General features: G+C 41.1%; 1 protein-coding gene across 2 annotated transcripts in view; it reads right to left on the bottom strand.

Annotated features, from left to right (window-relative positions):
- The window catches only part of bcar1 (BCAR1 scaffold protein, Cas family member), a 90,072-nt gene that overhangs the window by 18,275 nt on the left and 45,957 nt on the right, over window positions 1-25,840 (bottom strand). For both annotated transcript variants that reach the window (XM_038707192.1, XM_038707191.1), the window contains exon 2: window positions 11,756-12,463. In XM_038707192.1, the coding sequence (XP_038563120.1) occupies window positions 11,756-12,463 (708 nt within the window). The remainder of the gene's footprint in view (window positions 1-11,755; window positions 12,464-25,840) is intronic.

The raw sequence follows: 25,840 nt of genomic DNA, 5'->3' as shown, positions 1-25,840 counted from the left end.
AATAAGGGGCCCAAAGTGTGCCAAGAAAATATCCCCCACACCATTACACCACCAGCAGCAGGCTGAACTGTTGATACAAGGCAGGATGGATCCATGCTTTCATGTTGTTTATGTCAAAGTCTGACCCTACCATCTGAATGTTGCAGCTGAAATCGAGACTCATCAGACCAGGCAACGTTTTTTCCAATCTTCTGTTGTCCAGTTTTGGTGAGCCTGTGAGAATTGTAGCCTCAGTTTCCTGTTCTTAGCTGACAGGAGGTCTTCTGCTGCTGTAGCCCATCTGCTTCAAGGTTCGACGTGTTGTGCGTTCAGAGATGGTGTTCTGCACAGCTTGGTTATAACGAATGGATATTTGAGTTACTGTTGCCTTTCTGTCATCTCCAACCAGTCTGCCCATTCTCCTCTGATCTCTGACAGCAAGAAGGCATTTTCACTGGATATTTTCTCTTTTTTTCAGACCATTCTCTGTAAACCCTAGAGATGGTTGTGCATGAAAATCCCAGCAGATCAGCAGTTTCTGAAATACTCAGAGCAGCCCGTCTGGCACCAACAACCATGCCACGTTCAAAGTCACTTAAATCCCCTTTCTTCCCCATTCTGATGCTCGATTTGAACTTCAGCAAGTGGTCTGGACCACGTCCACATGCCTAAACGCATTGAGTTGCTGCCATGTGATTGGCTGATTAGCAATTCTTTTAGCAAGCAATGGAGCAGGTGTACCTAATAAAGTGGCCAGTCAGTTTAACCCTGTTACTCCACAGCACATTGTCATCAAGTCTGCCATGCTTTGAGCAACATAAACCAAATTCCGTTCACCTTCATTGGATGGAGAAAGAAATCTCATGACCTACGTGGATACCACTACAGTGGGTGAGAAAATCAGTTGGTGAACAACACTTTAACACACAAAATCCAGCAAGACAATACAGTAAAAACAAAGACAAAGAATACCATGCCATGCCAGCTATATGGGGCATGTGGCAACACAAAAAAAAAGGCACCAAGAGGCAGCACGGGGGTCTTAACAGATTAGTGCAGGGAGAGGCATGTCTCCTGCAGAGCACCAACACACTACCCCCCCACTAAACTGGATGCCAACACCACATGGCATGGCTGGTGTGTGTGTATATGTGTGTGTGTGTGTTCTGTCCATGTGTGCACACAGACTGGCTGCTGTCTGGCAATTCTGGCCAATTCCAGATGGACTGATTCACCTCTGTTGGAATATGGTGATGGAAAAAAGTAACTATAAAACCTATTAGTAAGTAAAACATTATTTATAGAACACCTTTTTAACACAGGTTACAACATGTTTCACATCCTCAGTAATAAGGACTGTTGAGCTGACATGCTGCACTGTGTGTCTGTGTACTCGTCATAATGTTGGAAACTTCTTCCTCTCTTTGCAAGCTCTGTGTCATTTTCACTGGTTGTGATATTTCCTGTGATTATGGTTAAACAGCGCTACTTCTGAAAACTGAAAAGTATTAGGAAGATGTTAAAATGTCACATTCAACAACCTTCCTGCACCAGACTGCACTGTCATTGTGTGTGTTTTTATCCATCTCCCTCTCTCTATTTGTGTACTTACAAATAAGGTAATCATGGAATCCTGTTTGGATAGGCACGTTGGTGTAAGTCCAATAGAATAGAAAAATATCTATTGACTGTAGCTGTTTTCAAATATAAATAAATGCATCCTTGGATTTGTGAAACCGGGGTTTGAAAGGAAACTATTTTTGGTGAGCACAACGCACTGATTTTTCTGTCATCTCTACACAGTAGACTTGGTTTTAGAAACCCACATTCTCAAGTTTCATTTTTAAATTTAAAGAAATGAGACTTGAGGTGCAAAACCAAAGAGGGATGAAATGAGTCCTACTGCAGCCTTCTGTATGTTTGTGTGTATGTGTGTGTCCACAGATATGTGTGGGAGTGTGCCAGACAGCCGTGTTAACTTCATTAGCCTCCAGTTAATCTCTCAGCATGTGGTGCAGCCTCACACATATCATTTTTCTCATATGTGGATATTATAGCACATGCTATTATAAAGGATCCCTCCAGGTTTTCATAGGAACATTAAGATTCTACAATTGATAAATAAACGTCAAGAAGTGATGACAAGCTGAATTTATATGTTAGAGGTAAAAATGATTAACAATACTGACTTCATCATTTTAGACCCTGAGTTTAAATTAACCAATGTATTTGAAATTTCTTAAAACATAAACGTGATGTTTTTCTGTCCATCACTGGCTGTATCCCCATTGATTTAACACACACATATCTTTATCATATCATACCTTACAGTACATCAAATAATGGCCAGTGCAAACAAATAAAGGCTCGGGGGAAAACTAATTCTGTAAAATATCCATCTGTACAACAACAGTCATGTCATACTCACCACTCTGCTGTTCACTTTCTTTGTTTAACACTAATGCAGTTTTCAATTACAAATCAGATCTAGCATTCTCTGCTATTGAAAGAAAACTGTTAAGCTAATGTCAGTAACTCAACAATTAAATTTTACCATAAAAGACCCACCAGGAAAATCAGAGATTACCCTCTTTGAGCTGCTGGAAGACTTTTAATATGAAATATCTGTGCAGGAAGTGTTTCATTAATGGTAGCTCAACAGTGATTGAAAAAAGCTTCAAGGTAGAAATGAGTGGAACTAATTAGAGAAAAACAAGACTTGTTTCAGAGAATAGACAGTACAAGCAGTACAGTGGTGAATATGACATGACTCTGTTGGTGTACTGATTGAATTAGTGCTGTGGAGATGTACATTGGGCTGAATTTATCAAGACAACAGGTAAACATGGACAACATAAAGCCCTTTTCAGACATGGAATATGGAACATTGCTGGCTTCATCCATCAGTTAAACTGATGGCTTCAGACATTCAGACATGAGCTCTGTTCAGACAGACACCCATTTACGGTAATCTGACTGGCTAACTCTGAAGAGTACAGAAGGAGCGACCGGGTCCTCCATCTGCAAGATTGTAACGCGACCGCAAAAGACTGCAAAAGAACCACACTGAATCACAGTGGACCTGCCAGCCAACAACCAGCACGTCAGTTCCTTTACGGACTCGTAACGTAACTGGGCAATTATATAGAATCACGTTACTTGGCTAAGCACAGGACTGTAGTTTTTAAATATTTGCACAGTCTGTGAATCCTTTCAGTTGTTTTCTTTGGCCCACACTGATGCAGAAGTACATTATCATACTGCATTATCATACTGCATCATCATACTACATTATCATACTGCATTATCATACTACATTATCATACTACATTATCATACTGCATCATCATACTACATCATCATACTGCATTATCATACTGCATTATCATACTGCATCATCATACTGCATTATCATACTGCATTATCATACTGAATTATCATACTGCATCATCATACTGCATTATCATACTGCATTATCATACTACATTATCATACTGCATCATCATACTGCATTATCATACTGCATTATCATACTGCATTATCATACTACATTATCATACTGCATCATCATACTGCATCATCATACTGCATTATCATACTGCATCATCATACTGCATTATCATACTGAATTATCATACTGCATCATCATACTGCATTATCATACTGCATTATCATACTACATTATCATACTGCATCATCATACTGCATTATCATACTGCATTATCATACTACATTATCATACTGCATCATCATACTGCATTATCATACTGCATTATCATACTGAATTATCATACTGCATCATCATACTGCATTATCATACTGCATTATCATACTGCATCATCATACTGCATCATCATACTGCATTATCATACTGCATTATCATACTGCATCATCATACTGCATTATCATACTACATTATCATACTGCATCATCATACTGCATTATCATACTGCATTATCATACTGAATTATCATACTGCATCATCATACTGCATTATCATACTGCATTATCATACTGCATCATCATACTGCATTATCATACTGCATTATCATACTACATTATCATACTGCATCATCATACTGCATTATCATACTGAATTATCATACTGCATCATCATACTGCATTATCATACTGAATTATCATACTGCATTATCATACTACATTATCATACTGCATCATCATACTGCATTATCATACTGAATTATCATACTACATTATCATACTGCATCATCATACTGCATCATCATACTGCATTATCATACTGCATTATCATACTGAATTATCATACTACATTATCATACTGCATCATCATGCTGCATCATCGTACTGCATTATCATACTGAATTATCATACTACATTATCATACTGCATCATCATACTGCATCATCATACTGCATTATCATACTGAATTATCATACTACATTATCATACTGCATTATCATACTGCATTATCGTACTGCATTATCGTACTGCATCATCGTACTACATTATCGTACTGCATTATCATACTGCATTATCGTACTGCATCATCATACTACATTATCATACTGCATCATCATACTGCATTATCATACTGAATTATCATACTGCATTATCATACTGCATTATCGTACTGCATTATCGTACTGCATCATCGTACTACATTATCGTACTGCATTATCATACTGCATTATCGTACTGCATCATCATACTACATTATCATACTGCATCATCATACTGCATTATCATACTGAATTATCATACTGCATTATCATACTGCATCATCGTACTGCATTATCATACTGCATTATCATACTACATTATCATACTGCATTATCATACTGAATTATCATACTGCATCATCATACTGCATTATCATACTGAATTATCATACTGCATTATCATACTGAAATATCATACTGCATTATCATACTACATTATCATACTGCATCATCATACTGCATTATCATACTGAATTATCATACTACATTATCATACTGCATTATCGTACTGCATCATCATACTGAATTATCATACTGCATTATCATACTGCATCATCATACTACATTATCATACTGAATTATCATACTACATTATCATACTGCATCATCGTACTGCATTATCATACTGCATTATCGTACTGCATTATCGTACTGCATCATCGTACTACATTATCGTACTGCATCATCGTACTGCATCATCATACTGCATCATTGTACTGCATCATCATACTGTATTATCATACTGTATAATCATACTGCATTATCATACTGCATCATCATACTGCATTATCATACTGCATTATCATACTGCATTATCATACTGAATTATCATACTGAATTATCATACTGCATTACTCAATACTGAAATAAATGTCAGAAACAGTAAAAGTTTGAAGTAAAGCAGCCTAATTAATGTCTGTTATTGTTATTATCACAACACATCAGTGATGTGGTAATTTGATTTGATTTGATTTTAAGATACACTGCTATTGTCATTATTCTGATGGAATTCATGAGGATGGTTGAATAAAATATTGATTTATTGATTAGACATGTTTTTGATATTTATTTTGGATAAATTGGTATATTAATCTAATAATAGGCAACTTTTTTTCTTTAGAATACACAAAATTAGTTGTTAGATTATTTTTCTAATTTAATAAATAATTGTTAGATTAATCGACTTGAAAAATAAGTGTTATGTACACCCCTAGTCTAGAATTAAATTAGAATTAAATTGAACTGATCAGGATTGAATAAAAGTCTTGTTTTTAAGAAATCTTGTAAGCCATTGTTTTACTGCATATTTTTCGGTGAGTAGAGAAGTAGCCAACCAGTGTACAGTAACACAACACTGTGGGTTGTATCTTCTGTTCTCACCAATTTTTTGAGTCACCAGCAGCCGCTGATACACACACATGCATTAAACCCACATACACAGGTTTAAAAATAAAATCCCTGTTCAGAGCACTCACTTTTGGAAAGATGGAGCCAACTCAGCTGAACGCAGTCTGTGGGCATCTCCCTGTACATTAGTCTAAGCCAGAGCAAAAAATGAGTCCACAGCAGGTAATCAAATGGATCCCACCGTGTGTGTGTGTGTGTGTGTGTGTGAGTATGTAATAGTGATGGGGCTAGTCAGGGGTGTGTTGGTGGACTGTGTGTGTGAGAGAGAGAGTGTTAAGAGCAGGGAGTAGCTGTGGCACGTGGCTGCTGACACACCCCTCCTAACATATCAATGCCTTTGATGACAGCTGTTTCAGCTGACACTACTGCTTAACCTCCTGACACACAGACGCCGACGCGCACACGCACACGCACACAGATATTGATAACAACAGTTAGTGGACCTGAGTTAAGATTTCTTTCCAAACTACTACTTCAAGAGACTGTGAAGATACAACTTTTAAAGCAAGTTAATAATATTGCATACCAGCATGTTCTGTTCATTCATGCACACAAATTATCTTTATGATTCATTCATTCACAACTCTCTCTCTCTCTCATACACTCGCTCTCTCTTGCCACTTGTCTAACCAGCCTATGGGTGATCACTCTTTAGTTAAACCAATCAGATTTTGCCATGATCTCCATCAACCAATCACGTAGTCGCTGTCAAACTTTAAATCTGTTCTCCTCTTTGCTGATGTCAGCGGTCCTTTCAGTGTGAAATTGGTGCGAATGTCATCGTTCACAATGTCCAATTCCTCAGCCTAAGAGAAGAATCATCTCTTCTCCACTCTTCTCTGCTTACAGCCTCATCTGCTTCTCAATGCCCTGATCGCCACCGTGCAGTCTCTGGCTAATTCCACCCAAGCTATCCACACACTCCTTCAGTCCACAGGAAATTTCTCAGCATCTGCACAGCATCAGTGTCCCTCTTCACTGCCAGGCCTCCTGTCAGGCCTTGTGTTGCAGCCCGCCTCCGTGTTCAACGTATTGCAAGCCACTCGTCAAACTCTGGCCTCTGAAGCATTGTTTTCATTTTCCCAGTGTGACCTGTCCGATGATGAATCAATTACCGTAAATTCTATAATAATGGCCAGGTCCTATATACCTCAAATGCAAGCACTGATAGAGAGAGATCACGTACATTTGCTGAGGTTCTATACTCTGGTGTGTTTGACATATCTGTGCTACGTTGAGTATTTCTATTTTATGCATTTGTGCTCTGTTCCACTGCATTTCAGAAAGAAATATTGTATATTATTTTGCAGATTCAGATTAATAATACAAATATTATAAACAAATTAACATGATATATATTGTAGACTGACTCATTGTGCACGTCAATAAATTATTTGTTCACTCAGATGAAGTCTCCCCTTAATAAAAATAATAAAACGTGTCCATTGAGAAATGGCCCCAAGATCTCTGGGTGTTGTTGAACCAATAACGAAATCTACATTAACTACATTTTATTGGCTTTTTTCCCATGTTCTCATGGTTTGGAATTCCCTCACATTGTCTTTTTTTACCTTCTCTGTTGGTCTGTGCAGAGTCTAGTAGTCATGTGTCTAATATTTGCGAGACAATCTGGAAAGACTGTGTGCTGCTGTCTGTCTGAATGGTCTTATAAAGGGGCATTTGGTATGTAAAGCCCAGCTGCAGCCTTCCACAGCAGCTGCGAGAGTAAGACAGAGGGTGTCTGGAGTCTCCTCTCAGCAGGAATTCCTTATCTCGTAATGACTAACTGGCAGAAGTGAAGTGTGTGTGTGCAAGAGGGAGACAAGGGGAGGTAAGAAAGCATAAAAGCAACTCATTACAATGAAGGGCATTGGCAAGGTAAATACATAAAGCATGTGACACACACACATACTTACACACACATGCTCTGCTCTTACACTGACAATAGAAGGTCCAGTACTAAATACAACTGTGACTAAAATACTAGCTCAGTCCTTTCTCAAGTCCTTACTATTTGACCTTGATGGAAAACATCAACAGCTGATTCTGATTCTCCTCAGAGTGTTGACAGTCATTGAGCTCTTTAAAATCATTACAGAGTTGAGCTTGTTAAAGTAAATGTTCTTTATTTCATTGAATGTTTTACTTTGTAGGAGGAAGTTCATCTCTGGCTCAGCCTCACCTGTCCAACACACATCTTCTGTTTTCTTTTGGTCGCCATGGTTTCTTGTGTCTTCCTGTTTGGAATGCCAGTTTGTGTCACTGAGCCTGTACCTGGTTAGTATCTGTGTCTGCTTTCTATCTCTGACGGCAGAGACAATTTATGCCACTTGATCTTTTTTTAGGGCCAGATAACCTTCTACATTTGCTATAACCAACAATAGGAAGAATTGGAGAAACACACACTGTACTGACTTTTTGTTTTCTTAGCACCGAATCAGGTGCGTATCATGTGGTTGAACCTAAGATAGTCTGTGGCTCATGAGGTAGAGAGGGTTGCCGGCGGTTCAATCCAAGCCATCCTTGGGCAAGATACTGATGGCTGTTCTGCCAGTGTGTGACTGTAGTGTAAACACACTGCTATACAGAGCAGTCAGTCTTAGCTGTCAGAATGCCAATTAATCCTCCTTGAAGTATGATCTTATGAGATGCCATGGCCTTACATCACGGAATATCTTGCAATGGAACCTTGTATTTATTGATTACTTGCTAAAACAATGCTTTCCCTTCATTATTTATCCTTCACTTTTCCATGGGTGCGGTATGGAACACTTTAGATGTGCTGTGGCCATATGTATTTAGACTGCGGCCTCACAGCAGGGGATAACCATGCTCATCTGCAATGTTGTCTACCGACTTACAGAGGAGACAACCCCTACCCATGTCTGGCAGTAAACAACACATGTAACGGGCAGGTAACTAGAGCAAAGGGGTGTACTCACTTTTGTTGCCAGCGGTTTAGACATTAAAAGGCTGTGTAATGTGTTATTTTGAGGGGACAGCAAATTTACACTGTTATACAAGCAGGACACTCACTACTTTACACTGTAGCAAAGTGTCATTTCTTCAGTGTAAAATCAAATATTTACATAAATGTGAGGGTGTACTCATTTTTGTGAGATACTGTATTTCTATAGCACCTTTTGTATTACAATATTTATCAATAAAGCATGACTGACTTATTCAAAGATTTTAGGGCTAGAACCCAGATCTCTGCTGACCCAGAACCGCAGAACCGCTCTGGTATTGGAATTGGTATGGGGAGAGTTGTTATTAGCAGTGCTATTGTTTGAAATTGTTTGGACTACCTAAGACAATGTGGACACTCATAGTCACCAGTGCTCCCACTGGATATGTTTTAAATATTAGAACAAACAGCTACAGTGAGCTGTTAGATAAAGAGCTGCAGAACATAGGCTCTACCTCCAACACATCATCAAAGTAACAACAACTTTTACTCTGACATGATGTCCTGTGAAAGTCAGTTGTGTTGTGTGTGCACATTACAAGATCTATTTGCTCACTGCTCTCTTCCCACTTTCAGAACTAGCTGCTCTAAAACAGTACAAGCAGGCTTTTTCAACTTGGTGGATGATGCTCTGTCGGACCTTGTTGTGAGACTCCACATATCCACCTTCAGTGTCCAGTGATGCTGTTGGAGAGGGTTTTTTATTCCAAAATACAGTTTGGAGAGAAACACTGAACTCTTTTAGCAACTGCAGGACACCAAGGACACAATCCAACATCCCTACTGAATATATGATAAAGCATTTCACTAATCTTCCACTTCACTTCCTGCATATGAATTTCTCATGAAGCAGTTAGAGACAGACAGAGGAACACAGATGAGGTCATGTGTTGAGGAGCAGGAGAGCAGCTGGACTCAACATCATCACACACACACACACACAACCCGCACACACGCGCACACACGTGCACACACGCACGCGCACGCACGCAATATTTAAAGAAAGAACTGACAGTGGTGCTTACACATATGGCTCAGTGCACCACAGCAAGCCTGGAGGGGCTTTCCCAGAGTGTACACACACACAGAGCCTGTCACCTGCTGGCCCAACTCACCCAACCACAAGATCAGAACTGAATTATTAACCATCTTATTATTTCACTGGTGGTCCTCCTACACACACACTCTCACACACAAGGAACTGCAAGTTGTTTTAGTCTAGTGGGGCAGTGTGATGTGGAGTGTGAAGGTAAAAGCCGCTATGGGATTCTATCACGAGGACACATAATTTTGTAGTTAGGAATTATTTAAGTCCCCTTTCTTTTTCTTTCTCACCACCACTGATGATACCAAAGTATCATCAGTAAACTTCATAGCAGGAAATATAAGCCCCTTTCAGACAGGCACCTCTTTCCAAAAATCTGATGGCAATTTTTTCATCTCTGTCTCGTGTCTGAAAAAGCACCCAAGTCACTTTTACGTAAAAATCACAGCAGCAAACAGGTCAGACCTACGCACAAACATTTCTGTAACACTCTCAACACGACGTGAGTCTGAACTGAATGATGTTAGATTAACTCAAAGGCTGCAGGCTGCAACACAGAGGGAAATTAAACACATGTTGTGTTTGCCTGATTAATATCACTTTTATAAATGTGTGACAAACGCTCCATCTCCTATGCTCAAAGAAAATAATATCACTTTAATAAACAGTGTGACTGAGGCTATTTTAAGTTGTTAGGGGGATTCTTCACCAGCGGTGACTGGTCCAAAAGTGAATAAAAAAATACTTGTATAACCACAGTGTTAGTCAGAAGAGCGCTCTCTCTCCTTCTATTTTCAGGTTTTATTCATGCTAACTGTATGGATGAATAAATGAATAGGAATATGAGCAAATAGGAGTTAAACAAAGGAACAACATAACACTTTGTCACTATACACTTGTGCACTGTAGAATATTGGCAATTATGTAACGTAATGATCTGGTGATTAAACTGATGAAAAAATTTACTAGGAGGTTCACAGGAGACTAAGCTGGGGAAGTGTCCCGAGTGAGAAAACAGAAAATCTTCCCAACTCACTCACCACAGTGATCCCACTTCCTCTCGTACACCAGGTGCCAAGTGCTGCACGCACAAGTTTCCTTCTGTAACCGTCCTGTCATGTCTGAATAAAGCCGTCAGCACATTAAGGTAAGAACAACCACTGTACGTCTGCATGACAAAAAGCTAACACTTTACCAGCTTGATAAAACCAGCAGTGTTACGTATTCCATGTCTGAAAAGGGCTATGCTGTAGTTCTGGTCAGCAGGTTAACCACCTTTCTATATCACAACTGTAATGTAAAGCTTTCACACTTCATTAATGGTCCTGAACTCTCCGAATCACTCAGATCTGCCACAGTGTGAAAACTGACCAGAAACTCTCCACTGAGGCCACAGATAAAAAACACCTTTAGAATAACTGTGAAACGCTACAGCAGATGATACTGGCTGGCTGGTAATTATATAACAGCCAAATATCTGCAAACCTTATCATGTAGCACAAAGAACAACCTTGAATTTTTGGATTGACAATAAACAGACACACACATCACAGCAAGCACAAACAGTGATAATAGCAGGAAGTGTGCGTGTGTGTGCATGATACAAAAACAGCCACAGCTGAGGTCAGGAACAATGAAACTATGCTCTATTCTCATGATATTTCATTTTCAAACTGACATCAGCAACATATTCGCCCCTTAGTTCTTTCTTTCTCCTTCATTCCCTTTCGTCTTTCCTCCATGTTTCTTTTCTAAGGTTTAAAGCTTGCTTTTATCCTCCTTCTTTCTTTCGCACTGTTTCTGTAAACTAAGAGCACACGTCTGATCCAAAAATCTTCCTTCCTTCCTTCCTTCCTTCCTTCCTTCATTCCTTACCTTGCCCAGCGGCTTGTTGCTACTATCCCAGTTCCTCTTATCCAGGGAGGGGGGCACCTGGTACACATCCTGCCCAGCTCCTGTCCCCCCAGCTGGGGCTGCTGCCTGGCCTGGCCCTGGGCCTACAGAGGGGGGCACTTGGTAGATGTCCTGCCCAGGCAGCTGATACTGTCTCTGGGCTAGGGCTGGGCCCTTGCTGGGGGGTCCTGGCTGGGTCTGTGGGGGGGGTCCAATTGGGCCAGAGGGGATCTGGTACAGGCTTTGGGGACTTGGTTTGGAGCTGTGAGAAGGGGGCATCATGTAGACAGAGTCAGGATTGGGCTGTGCAGGGCTGGGGGTGGAGTAGGCCGGGTGCATAGACGTGTACTGAGTTGATGGGAGGGGCTTGTTGGCAGCAGACGACGGCACAGCCGTTGGCTTGGTGTAGCCGCCCTGAGGAAGGAGGGGTCGCTGCGCATGTGGGGGCGGACAGGAAGTGGCTGGATCTGGCGTGGAAGGTGTGGTCGGCTGCTTGCTGTCGTACATGCCGACCAGAATCTTGAGACGGTTGCCAGGGACAATGCCTTGGCGGCCGTGGAGGGAGCAGAGCCACCAGCCGTCCAATCCTTGCGTGTCACGCTCCAACACCGTCATGATATCGCCTTTGCGGAAGGACAGCTCGTCCGGAGACTCTGCCACGTTGTCATACAAGGCCTTGGCCAACACGTTCTGTAGAAGAAGGACAGACAGACATATATGAGAATCATACTGTACGTATTCAAACTGGTTCACGTTCATCTACTGTAGCTTTAACAAAAGAAGAAGAAGATATCTGTTGGTCTGTGGGTTTGTTACTGTGTACAGCAAGAAGAACTACAACACAGTGTACAAAAGCGCAGTAAAACAAAACTGAAAGTTTACAGTCAGTACTGTCAGAAGTGCTCTCTGTCATTTTGTTTTTGGTATTTCTTGCCCCAGTATTGGTAGATCATATAGATGACACAGTCAGAACTTAAAAATCAGAGACAGGAACAATAAATCTCATGGATTTCCAACTTGCAATGGGGGAAAGTTGCTTTCATTTCAAAATGTATTTGCTACCACATTTACACATTCTGATATGCACCAAGACATTAAAGAACAGAAATGCCAGGGATCCAGTATGTGTGGGCTGTTTTAGAAACTGTCTCTATTGTCAACTTGAAAAATTATTATTTTTTATTTGTTTATGTAAATATCAAAAATCTTGTATGAGTCAGACTTAGTACAAAGGAAATCAATGCACTGCACCATTTTGTGCAGGAAATGATCCACACAGCTAAATAGGCTGCTTTCTAAAATGACATATGAACATTTTGCACCCTTGTGCTTAATGGTTTGAGTAGGTTTAGGATTAGGGAGATTAAGATTGTGGCTATGGTTAGAAGAAATCAACACTGACTATTGGTAGAAAATAGGATGTAAAGCACTCTTGTGTCATAGTCACATGCTTAGTTGTCTCTAAATCAAATTGGTTTTCTAAAAATGTAACACTTAGTCTCCAGGATCTTCTTGGAGCTGTGAGTAGCTTCTCTGCGACTTTTGTGCAATACATCAGGGATCAATAGTGTCCATCGACAGCACACTCAAAAATAGAGCACGTTTAGTATGCAGCCTCACTTTTAAAGATTCTTTTTTGGTACTTTTCCAGTGTGAACACACTACACACTCAAAATCTGCTTAGAATGAAAATGTAGTGTGGACCTGGAACACAGTAGCTTTGATAAATTGTGCTGAGCCGTGTAAAGTGTTCGCTGTGTTATACGTGAGTAAAACCGAAGAATCCCAGCCACAGCTGTGCATATAATTAGGATGGCAGCTACATGTGTTACCATGCAGCCGGAGAGGGACAAAGTACAAGGACACTAAACTGCTGTTACTGTTTGATAATGGATAGAGTCCGGGGTCAAGTCTGGACATATTAAACATATTAAATGAAGCTGTTAGCTCTAATAAGTGTGTGTAATAAGAGTGCATTTTATAAAATGTATCTGATCTGTAGTATTTCAACATTTAGTGAACAGAATTGAGATCCTACTGCATTGGAGCTGAGGTTTTGCATGTCATCACTGACTGCCAGCAAACACACACACAGTATACACAGCAGCTGGACACTCAGGTGGAAGAAGTCTCAAATTCCACATGGTCAAAGGTGACATTCAGTAAAAGAAACAAAATATAGTTAATTGACAAGCCAGAAGATTTTCCCCATCATGTCCTCCAAACTCTATTTTGGTTGGAATCCTACTAACACACATGCACACGCACATCCATCCGAAACCCAGCGTGCAAACAGAAACACCTCCCCTCAGTCTCTCTGGAACTCGGAAACTAAACCAATATTTGTCGTCCACATCTGAGCTCCGCCTGCTCTCCTCCCTCTCTGAGTTCCACCCCAACTATCACAGAGTAGTACAGCCTGTGCTGGCCCCGCGCCAGCTTCACACACGCACACGCACACACACACACTAACCTAAGCACAAAGCACTGCCCATTTAAATGAGGCCATGTAACTGGCTTCCACACTTCAGTCAGACTTTTCTTTCCCTGCACTGAAGGCCTGTTCATTGCTTCAGAGTGGGCTGGGAATGACACTCGACCCCAATATACTCACTTTATCAAAATAATTCACTGGCTGTGTTAACATGCACACAAAATTCCCTTTTTAGGGAAAGAAAACACATGCCAGATACTCCTCCACAATTATGTGATATTCAGATGCTTTGTGATCAAAAGTCCGTTTTCTTGTCTTCAGTTTGTCATACTTCCCCTACTTCAGCGTTTTGCCTCTCGCTCCATCACTTGCAAGTGGCTCTGCGCTCACCTTAAATATCGGTTTAACATACTAGCAGGAGCTAATGATGGTCCAGTAACAAACTCACTCTTGCGCCCAGCAGTCTAACTTTTGAAAGGTATTTATAGATTCTGGACTATTCTGGATATTCAAGGGGAATTTATTTTATTTTTAAAAGCAGAGTATTTCTATATGTCAAACCATAACTGGAGCTGCTCAATAATGTGTTACTAAATTCTGTGGAGTGCTTGTCGACCCCGCACAGGTGTGTCTGTGTGTGGCCACCCCCTCGATACACTAGTGTTGTAGTGTTGTAACTGATTGATTTCTGCCTTACAAGAGCTGGTTCAATCCCTTGGTGTTTTTAACCATTTAAAACAAAGTCTCTCTCAGTAGGGATCCTTTCCATAGTGTTGTCAGACACTTAATATGTATAATAATAACAATCTGAGCCTGTCAGTTGCAAAAACAAGCACTTTGTAGACGTACAATTGCCTGCAAGGATTACTTTGCAGCCCTGTCTCGGTGCAGCGAGCTACTCAATACTGGACCAATTTCAAAATATGTTGTCCCAATTAACTACTTAGACACAAAAACATGGGCAAATAGTGTCCAGGTTGAAAATGTCATAGTTAGCCTTTAAATCGACTGTCCATACAGGATCAAGTCTTGTCAGAGAACTGCACCTGCCCAGAGAATATAGATCAGTACGTTGGCTGGGAATGCTGCACACCCCTGAAACTCAGGACGCATTTGTTCTAAGTTCTCACCTTGCAGCAGAGATACAGAAGTGTGCTCCAGGGTGTGTCAGGATGGCGTGACATCACAGTTGACCGTACCCAACAGAGGGCAATAGTCTGGAAACTTTCAACCAGAGAAGTCAGTCAGTCCCTTTGGTGTTCATTTACTCTTTAATGCCACATTTATGTTTGTTGACCAAATTCCCAGAGGACGGTAAACATGTAGGACTATCAGCTAGTAGTTTTACATTATTTTCTGTCCAAATCATTCCCATTGCTAGTTAACAGTAACCACGGTATGCTCCTTTCTTGTACAGGAAGAACTCTTAATTGTAGATGTCTTCTGATACAGGTAAATGTCAGGAGCATCAGGACAGATGACTATTAGGCTCATCATTTGTTTCCTCTAACTGGGTTAGTCTGCCATGGAAATCAGAGATACACTCATTCAGATATACTGTATCTGCCGTGTTATAGTCCCTCTGGCTTGTACGATATGTGCACACTCTCCAGAACCGCTGCCAATCAGCTCTGTTTCTTTGGAGGATGAACACGCGTCTCTGTCTGTTCTCTGCTCTTTCTAAAATTGTTGGGTCTCAGTAAATAATTGTACAAAGAGTTTGGTCTAGACACACACACAGACACACACCTTCCAATGTCCAGAGAAACAGGAAGTGCAGGATGATTCACACAGCCTCATGATTGAAGGATGAGTCAGCGACTTGACCCTGAGGTCTCAGAATCAGCCTGAATAGATTCTCATGCCCTCTCTATTTCTGTCACGTTGTGAGTTGAATAATGAAGTTAGATGCTCCCCAAATGTAGCTGCCATAAAAAGGGATCGGTTCAAGAATGAGACCTAATCGTGTACCTCATTTTAAGGCGGTACCTTCTGCGTACTGGATAGGGCTAAAGAATTTCAAATGATGAAAATGTCTGCTGAGAAGATTCCGACTACAGTTCACCATCTACCAGCTGTCAGTCATTCAACCACTACCTAGCTAACTAGTTGCTAATTTGTAATTCGGTTAATTCACAGAATTTACGTTAATTAGTTGCAGCGGGCTTAACTTGTTGGCAAGATTTTAGCTACACCTTCAGAGCCATTTTTTCCCAGGTTACAACATTGTTAATAATATAATTAAAATTATCGTGATGTGAAAATTATTAATGTAGTTAACTTCAATAGTTTTTTGGCACAAATATGTCAGAAAGTATTGAAAACTGCCATGAAATGAAAGTTAGCATTGAATATCTGGTAAGATTTGTTCTTAACTTCAAATGAAAAAAGTATCATTTTGGTATTGATATTAAAACTCATATTGGCACTAATTTTGCCAATTTTAGACATTACCCAGCCAAGCAACTTCTTATTCCAAGCAGTTTCTCTACAGCAGTGTGCATATCTGTCAACACCAAACCCAGCATGTTGGATCCCAATATGTTGTCGCAACAAACAGAGGTGACTTTGGGATTCATAGCAGGTTTTTGTAAAACAGAAGTAGAGAGGCTAGAGAACAGAGAGAGAGAGAGAGAGAGAGAGAGAGAGAGAGAGAGAGCACTGGACAGAAATAGGAAGCGGAGACATTTCCATTTGCTTCTTTCCCTTGCGCTTTGCTCCTGAACGTGAACCTGTAAAGTACATGTCTACTCTTGCTAAATATTTTCTAAATTCCACACCTGAATCCCTGAACAACACCAGCTGTGTTGGCTATACTAACGAACTGGTGAACACACATGGTCTTCCACATAAATACAAGGGTCCAGATGCAGATTCTTCCAGACGTTTTCTCACTTCTGATGTTGCTGAACACCTGCTACAGATGAACACTGAAATAGCAGTGTGGTCAGTGTCAGCTCTTGATGGTGACATGTTATTGGATCCAGGATGTGTCTTTGTGAGTGAAAGCTTCTAATTTGGTCAACTTAAACAAGACATCAGCCGAAAGTCCTGTCCAACAACAACAGGAGTGTCTATTGGTTTGCTGCAACACAGAAAGAGGGAGGATACAGTAGGGTCCACCCAGTTCATGAATATCCCTTTAAGAAAGAGATGGTTCAGATGGTTTTCAGTCCAAACTGTTAGACCCATGACAGACCCTAGGACAGCAGCATCGCAAAGCTGCACACAAGTCAGTCACAGTGGAAGCCTTGACTTGTGGGCTGCAATGTGTAGCCACAAATTTCTTTCACTCAGGGTGATTCAGGCCACACTGCAGACAGAACAGGAAATGCTTCAAGAGCATCCAAAATGGAGGGTGTATGAAAGGTCAGAAACATGCTAAAAACATCAGGACTAATCCTTTGAGGAGCACGAGCATCACTGTAAACATAATTGTGTTCCAACTAGTAGGTGTAGAAATATTTTGCTCTGAACCAAAGCGCGTGATGAACCAACAGACACAATGTAGCGGCAATCAGTAAAAAAGGTGAAGTAAAAAGTACCTGTGTACTGCCTAACATTTTGGCATGCACTTGGTCAAATTTAAAGTTACTGTTTTCATTAGTTAAGCACTTTCAGTGCCAAATCCACAGTTTAAACCTTTTAAAAGCTCAGTCAGCTCTGTGTAGACACAGCTGGAAGCCCTCAAACATCCTTGTCTGCTAATCAGCATGAGAAAGCCATCAAGTAGACACTTGTACATTCACTCTACAGAGGCAGTCTGGAGTGTGGAGAAATGAGAACACAGTGGGAACTAATCACATTTCCCAGACCCCTCAGGATAAATCCCAGCAGCGACAGGCCCCAACAATGTCAGGTTACCATGACGACCGTTGCCAGAACAACCAGATGCCGCAGAGCGACGCCAAAACTTCAATGGCGTCGACTCGCCAGGGAGACGACAGAGGAGTGACAAAAGAGAGGCCAAAGATGAAGAGAGGAGTTTAAAGGGAGAAGCATGGAGAACTAACCATCTGACTGAAAAGGCTTAGAATCCCACTAAACGATCTAAAAATCGTGTAGTGTGAACTAGGCTTTACAGTCAGTCAAACACAACCCACCAGTAGCCTACACCATCCTTACAGTCCCCTTAAATATGCGTACTGTACTATTCCCCCAAACCACTACAAAGCAGAGTACAGAGTACTAAGTGCAGTGGTCTGGTGTACTTAGGGCTGGCCGATATAGCCAGAAATGTTATAAAAAAATGTCACATCATTGATATCGATAATTATCAGGATAAATGTCAAATCATTATTTCTTTAGTTTAAAGGCTGATTTTTGCTCCTGAGAGAAAGTTGAAGAAACCAGATGGTTAATTGTGGTTCTTAATGGTCAGAACATTTGATGCAGTTGCAACAGTGGATCAATTCACAAATCTGAGGCAGAACCTTCAAAACTATTAAGATAAAATCTTTTTTTCAACAAATATGCATGAGTAAAAAACAAGTGCTAATTAATTTGTGATTCAAAATGAATTAAATCAAAAATGTGCTGATCATTTGTTATACTGTTATTGAGAAAAATTATATTGCAATAATTATCATTATTGCTTTATTGCCCAGCCCTAGGTGGGCTCACTCACTATGGTGAACACAACATCCATATTCACATGAAACTACGAGTAATCTTCAAAGAAGTTCTGCTAAAAATCTAAGTTTCATTTTTACCAAATATGTTACAACAGTTCCCGCACCACATATACAGTATGTCTGTAAAACATTCAACTTTCAAAGCAAGCTGATAATTTGATCAACTCGTCATTAGTCGAGACTTGATCTAAAACTCCAGTTATGCATGCAACTAGCAAGAAACATGCACTATGTCTACGGGGAAATTAGTGAGAACTGAATTTTACTCAATTTCAAATAAAAGCATCCACCCTGCACTTGTAATTGGTGTAAAACACCCTTATGGTCAAAAGTATGTAAATCCAACCTTTTACAGATTACTGTTAACTTTTGGTCTTAAATAAAATTGCCTTTAAAACAACCATATCAATGTTTTTTCATTCATTTCCATTTATTACATTATGAACCATCACAACACAGTTACAGCAGACAGGATGTTCACTACACGGTTAACCATATCCAAGCGATGTCAACTTGATTTTTAAACGGATTTGTACACATAAAGAAAACAGAAACCACTGGCTACCTCAAAGGTGAAACACGATTCACAAATCTACAACACTTTCTGATGCTGAAATGGTTATGACATTAAATGGAAACCACTGTGTTGTGTTTCTCTGTTTTATATTATTGTGAACTGAGTATCTTTGGGTTTTGGACTGCTGGTCAGACAAGACAAAACATTTGAAGATAACCTTGAGCTCTGAGAAATGGGTATTTTCCACTAGATTGAGAAAAAGAATCAGCAGATAATCAAAAACGAACAGGTGAAAAGCTTATTGTCTGCGTTGGAAGTTATGGTTGGTAGTTATTTAACCGTGTGTGATATGCAAAACGTGCAAAAGCACTGGTGTGGTTTCACTGTTGGTGAAAACCATCATAAAGCATCTACAATGTAATGACTTCCAGTTATTGTGATAATGAATTTAATGATCAAGACATTTTTTTTTTAAATATTGAGCAAAAAGGAAAGAAGAGAGAAAGGGAGAAACAGAGATATCCACTGAGGAGAAAGTAATGTGAACAGCTGGTGGAGCGAGCCCAGTATAGACAGGTCGCTCATCTGTGTGTGTGTGGCTTAATGTCCTTTGTCTCCTGCCTCCTATTTGACCCCTGGGGACAAATACTAGCCCACCACAAGAGATTGTGTGTGTGTGCGTGTGTGAATGTCTGCATGTGAGTGTGCCTCTTCACCACATTGCAGAAAGCAAAACAGAAAAAGGCACTTCGTGTCTATCCACGCTGCCATTCCTGCAGCAGTCACAGTTCAGTGCTCTCCCTCTCCCTCTCCCTGCTCTTGTCGTCTGCTCCGTCCATCTCCCAACTCTCCTGCAGTATGTCAGCTCTTCCACAGGTCTTGCAGGCGCACAGTTCTTTTTGCAGCCTGGAGTGAATCTGGAGAAGTCGAGGTTCATCAGGTGAGACGTGATGAAGTGCGAGACCTCTTCTCACGTGAAAAATGATTTGCTTCCATATTAGCATTTCCATTTTTTTGTTTTTTGCAGAGATCTCTGTCCAAAGTGAAACAACATGCAAACTGCTAAATCTCTTCTGCCCTCTTTTCAGCTGGCAAACAAAGAAAACTGCATCACAGCCAGCTTCTGGTAGGAGTGGACAGACAGCTGGCTGACCAAACCATTAAATGGTAGATCTGGTAGCGCTTTTACTCTACGTCAAATTCACCCATTCACACTCACACATGCACTGGCAGAGGCCAAGGTGCCAACTGCTCATCAGAAACAGAAATACACATTCACAGTTTGGGTCTCAGGATCTTGCCCGAGGACACTTCGACGTGCAGACTGGAGGAGTCTGGGGATTGCGGTTAGTGGGCAACCCACTCTACCTCCTGAGCCACAGCCGCCCCACAGCCATTATCTGATGTTGTTTGTTTTGTTGTTTTGTTGCTGGCATTGTTCCACAAAAAGAGCTTGAGAGAGAAGTTTAAACCAGCTGACACCTCCCTGCGCTTTTTGTTCAAAATGTGCATCTCACATTGGTTTGGGCAAGAGGCGGCCCGGGAGCTACATAAATAAATAGGCCCACATAAATAAATACTTTGATGTAGCTGTCAGTCATGACAGCAACAGTTACTCACATAATCACTTCCTCTTAAGCCATTGTGTCTACAAAATAAAAGCGCAAGAAGGTCTTTTTGCAGCACCGTTTTATTTTGAGTTGAATTGAGAGCTTTTACTTTGCAAAGTTCTGAAAGACATTCAAAAGAGTCTGTGGTGTGCTTAACACACCTCTGAAATAACCATCAGGAAACGTGAGACTGGATTCCTCCTCTGCCTGGAGATGCTGGGGAATGAAAAAAAGCGTCCATAGGTTGATGGATGTGGATCAGCTCTCCAGCACATGCTTACTATGAGCGTGTGAAACAGTCTCTTCATGGTTAATTTGTTGAAGAGGGAAAAAAATATATGTTCATGCAAAGGGGGGCCAAACGTACTATTGACTGAGCTAACCAGACACTCAAACAGCATCATTAACACAGCGTTAATAACACTGAAACAACATCACAATGGCAGAGATGCTGCTAGATATTCAGCGCTTCCTTAGAACTTCAGAAAATTCTAACAACTCCATTTCAACACATTTGTTTCTAACATTTTAAACATGCAGGATGACAATAACTCTGTTTCAACAGGTCACTACCACACCGTCCCTGTAAGCGTACCTCGCTCTCGCTGTTGCAGAACGGCATAAGCCTCGCCTGCGTGAGCAGTTTCACTGTGCTCCAGTGAGCTGAGGCCCCACTGGGAACTAGGCCATACGACCACCAGAAGAAATACTGTTCTGAGTCAAAGTGTAGATAAAACCAGACTTGCAATGATCTGGTGAGAGGCATCTCTCTGCCTCAAATTATTAACGTCAAGGTCAGTGAAACACTGTCACTCGTTAGCCACTACATTCATGACTTGTTCTACGTGATAAACATCAATCTATTGTACCAGACTGTAAACATATTTATATACTGTAGGTACAAGCATGTCAAGAGCAGCTCCTCTCATCTCAACAGTCAACCAATTACTCCCTGAGAACATGTGGCAAAAACATAAAGGCTGGTATTCTGCTATGAGATGCAATGTGAGCAAAACATGACTTGTGTTGGTGCTGTAATGGAATATAGCTAACAGACACACACATACACAAGCTGTGAGGTACAAAAAAACACAAGACTTGCTGTCTCCACACAAACAAGACAGAAAACAGTCATTAAGGAACAAGCAGTGTGCAGGAGATCCCTCTGTTGGGACACACGCAAGCATCTCTGGACAAGCCTTCACACGACAAAAGCACGAGAGAGATAAGTGCAAGGGCGTAATTATAGACAGTGCAGCTGCACAAGGGCCCGCACTCTACAGGGGCACGTCTCGGGAGCGGGCCCCCACCTTGTTGTGAGGTGGGACTTTTTCACGTAACGTCACATTCCAAAGAAAACGCTCCCTTGGAGGGCAAGAAAGACGTTATTTTCCGCTGCCCGCCAACCAGGTAGCAAGTGGTACACATACTTTTGCGTTGCCAAAATGCTGGATGGTTGTTGTGCTTTCGGATGCACGAATCGACGAGGAGACCAACAGGGGCCGCGTTAGGTAAACATAAACATTACCACAGTCGAGCGCTGGCAGGGACCTGGCGGTATTTAAGGTGCTGTTTATGGATCGCAAGTGCCCAACACTTGCAGTTTGTGTCAATATCTATCTTCTTCTTGGGTTGAGAGCTGATCCAAATAAAATTTAACAGCTTTTGCGGCGTCTCTACAAGGGAGTCCGGTGTGAGCTGCTATCTTGGTCTGTTGCTTTGCCCTCCAGGTCATGTGACTCAAAACTATTAATACCCTCAATGTGCACGTCCACCTTTGTCATTGTATCAGTCAGTAGTTTTACAGTCTGTAGTAAACAAAGTATAGAAAATATATATTCCACAGATTCCACTGAATGAATCTTGTCTTTTTCTTTGGTATTTGTATCACAAAGCCTACATGTGCAATGATGATTGATGGGTAATATGTATGTCGACTGATCTTAAGTTTCTGTTGGATCACCTGAAAGACTCCCGCTACTTGAAACACAAAGCTAGCAGTCATGCTAATCAAACATAAAAGTGGTTGCAAGAAGAGGAAGGAGATAGAAGAACAGGAGGAGAGGGCCGCAAAGCTTGTTTTGGATTTTTTTTTTTTTTACTAGGGACATTGTCAAAGATTTTGCTCAGGCCATGGCCATACAGTTAGGTGAGTACAAGTGCTTTTTCAAGGGATTTGGTGAATCTTACAGGCCGCCGTGCCCCTGTTTAAACAGTATGTTATCATTTCGGGTCTGATCGCCTATGTGCTTGTGGCTGTTAAAGTGTGTGCGTGCTTTAGCTGGTGAGTTTCCAGGACACGGTGTTGTTGATAAGTAGGCTGCTCTTCTGTCTTATTTATCATAATCGAAAGCGGTTACTGTGATTCGTAAGGTTATAGCATAGCTAAAAAGTCTGCGGTCATTTCAGCACAGTGTGTAGCCCAAGGGCCCGTCATACTAACCTGCACTGTTTCGGGTTTGTTCCTTCCCAGCGCAAATTCTGTCTTGTTTATTTTGCTTGTCTCACCTACTGTAATTTTAAATGACATCTCTGACCTCATGTGGAAGAGCACAGCATAAAATAAAGTAGGAGGAATATATAAAATGTTTGATTAAAATGCCCAGCCAAAAATGTATACTGTTGACATTTTTTATCTACCAAGTTCTTCTTTTACAATGATCAAATCCTCACATTGGAGAAACTGCATCCAGAGTATGTTTGACATGTTATTGTCACAGCCTACCTGTAACACAGTCTCCCCGAGTCTCCCGCCTAAGCTTGATTTAAGGTCATTATCTTTTCCACGCGAGCTGACAGTGACACACACGTGTTGCAGCTCTTCATTTTCTGTTGGTTGACTAATCTTTAATTTGACTAATCAGTGTCTATATTTCTGAAATTATAATCTGAATTCTGACATTAATGATAGAGATGTTTTCCTCAGTATTGTTTATCAGAACTTTTCTGATAAATCTCAACTCAAACCATTCCTACTACTCCCTCCTGTAAACCGTTCCATCACAGGGTATCACTACCTGGTAATACATTTAGGACAATTTTAAAGAACAGAAAAAACAGCCCATTAGTCACATTGATCATGAACAGTGAACACTGGTCATGAGAGTTAACTAAGAGAGAGAATAAAGATTAAATATTCTTTTGAGCCTTTTTCAGGCACCAGGACCGGCAGATACTCTGATAGCTGAGGCGTATGTTTCTGTTGCTGAAGCGAGCCTGGACCTGCCCCCCTGTCCCCACCCCCACCCTCAGTCACACACGCAGCCCCACTTACTACAGCATTCCACAGACTTCACATACAAACACACAGAAACACGCAACTCTCCTATAACCTCACATTCCAGAGATGTCTCACACACACGCACACACACGCGCACACACACACACACACGCACACACACACACACACACACACACACACACTTTATGTTCTTCCCTCCATCCTCCTATTTCTCTCTTTCTGCCAACATCCACGTCTTCCTCCTTCAGTCCGTCCTTCCCTCCCCCTCCCTCTTTTCCTGTCTTGGCATGTCAGGCTATTCTTGAGAAATAGCTGCGAGTGCATGGCTGATTTGTACGACACCAGAAAGACTCCTCCACCCAACGCGGCATCTAGCTGGAGCGGGGACTGCTGGAGGACACTGATGTTACAACTTGTTTACGCACTAGTCTAAGTATTAGTCATCCGTCATTTCTAAGCTAAAATGATGTATTGCTCTGTGGGAGCAGTCATGTGTGAAACTATTTGTTATATTTTCTTTCTGTGGAGAGTTTCATTATCCAAATACTTTTAAAAAATAGGTAATCCTTTTCTGCATTTTTGGCATCAAAGGAGAAAAATTTAACTACCCATGCTTATCAAACCTAAAGCGTAACAACACTAAAGAACCTTAAGGGTACTCCATGAACCTTAAAGAGGCACTCCACTGATTTTACCTATGAAGAGCAGTTTACTGGCGCTCAGCCTGTGAAAACAGTTGTATAATATCTTGTGTGGATCTGGCGGAGCTTTGTCAAGTCTGAAAAATAACTGAGGATATCATCAGCTCGGTCTTGGAAACTACACATTTGGAGGAACTGCTAAACTTGGGGCTAAAACATATAACAAAATCAGCCACAGCTTTATGTGCCCTGATAAGTGCTACTTAAGGCTGCTGCTCTAACGGGTGATGATCCCAGCAGAAGAATTCCTGCCTCCAGTCTGTGACTAACAGCAGAAATAACAGCAGGGATTGTGTAGCCTGAAGCACAGGATAGTCTCATGTAGGCATGGCCTGAGTGTTGCTTAACCTGTTGACAGACAACCCTGTAAGGAAATTATGAATAGCTGCCAGACACACACAGACACGCACACAGATAGTTGGCCGGTTCAAAGCAGCTCCTCCTTGCAGTCAACAGCGAGAAATGAAGTGAGGAAAAACACAATTTGGGATTTAGTTGTGCCATTTTATCAGACTGAATTGTCATTGTGTTTCATTTAGCCTGACATCATCATCATGTTAGCCAGTTTCTGTCTGGGAATTGGGAGATGGTATTTGTTTTGCCCTAACTAATCAATAGTGACTCACGTACCCACCCTGCTGATGTCATTTTCTGTTGACACAGAAGTTGTGGTCGGGTTGTAGCATTTAACACAATTCTCACACTGATCAAATAAATATACTGATTTAGTTATTTATGTAAGTTGACTTAGCACAGCCTGTACAGCTGCGTCCATCTCATGTGAGTGTGTCATATTACTGGCACTATTTTTCAAGGATGCAGCTTGGTAAAAGGTGACTTCCCCAGCTTTTATCTTGGCTACAAAGCTCTGATTGGTCGACTGTTTCTCCATCATTTGGCAAAACACCAGAACTATTTGAGGAACCAGGC

This window comes from Micropterus salmoides, unplaced genomic scaffold (genome assembly GCF_014851395.1).
Source record: "Micropterus salmoides isolate LMB-PRFRI ecotype aquatic unplaced genomic scaffold, ASM1485139v1 Ms_hic_scaffold_8, whole genome shotgun sequence".
Taxonomy (NCBI): domain Eukaryota; kingdom Metazoa; phylum Chordata; class Actinopteri; order Centrarchiformes; family Centrarchidae; genus Micropterus; species Micropterus salmoides.
This window is presented reverse-complemented; position numbering and strand designations above follow the sequence as displayed.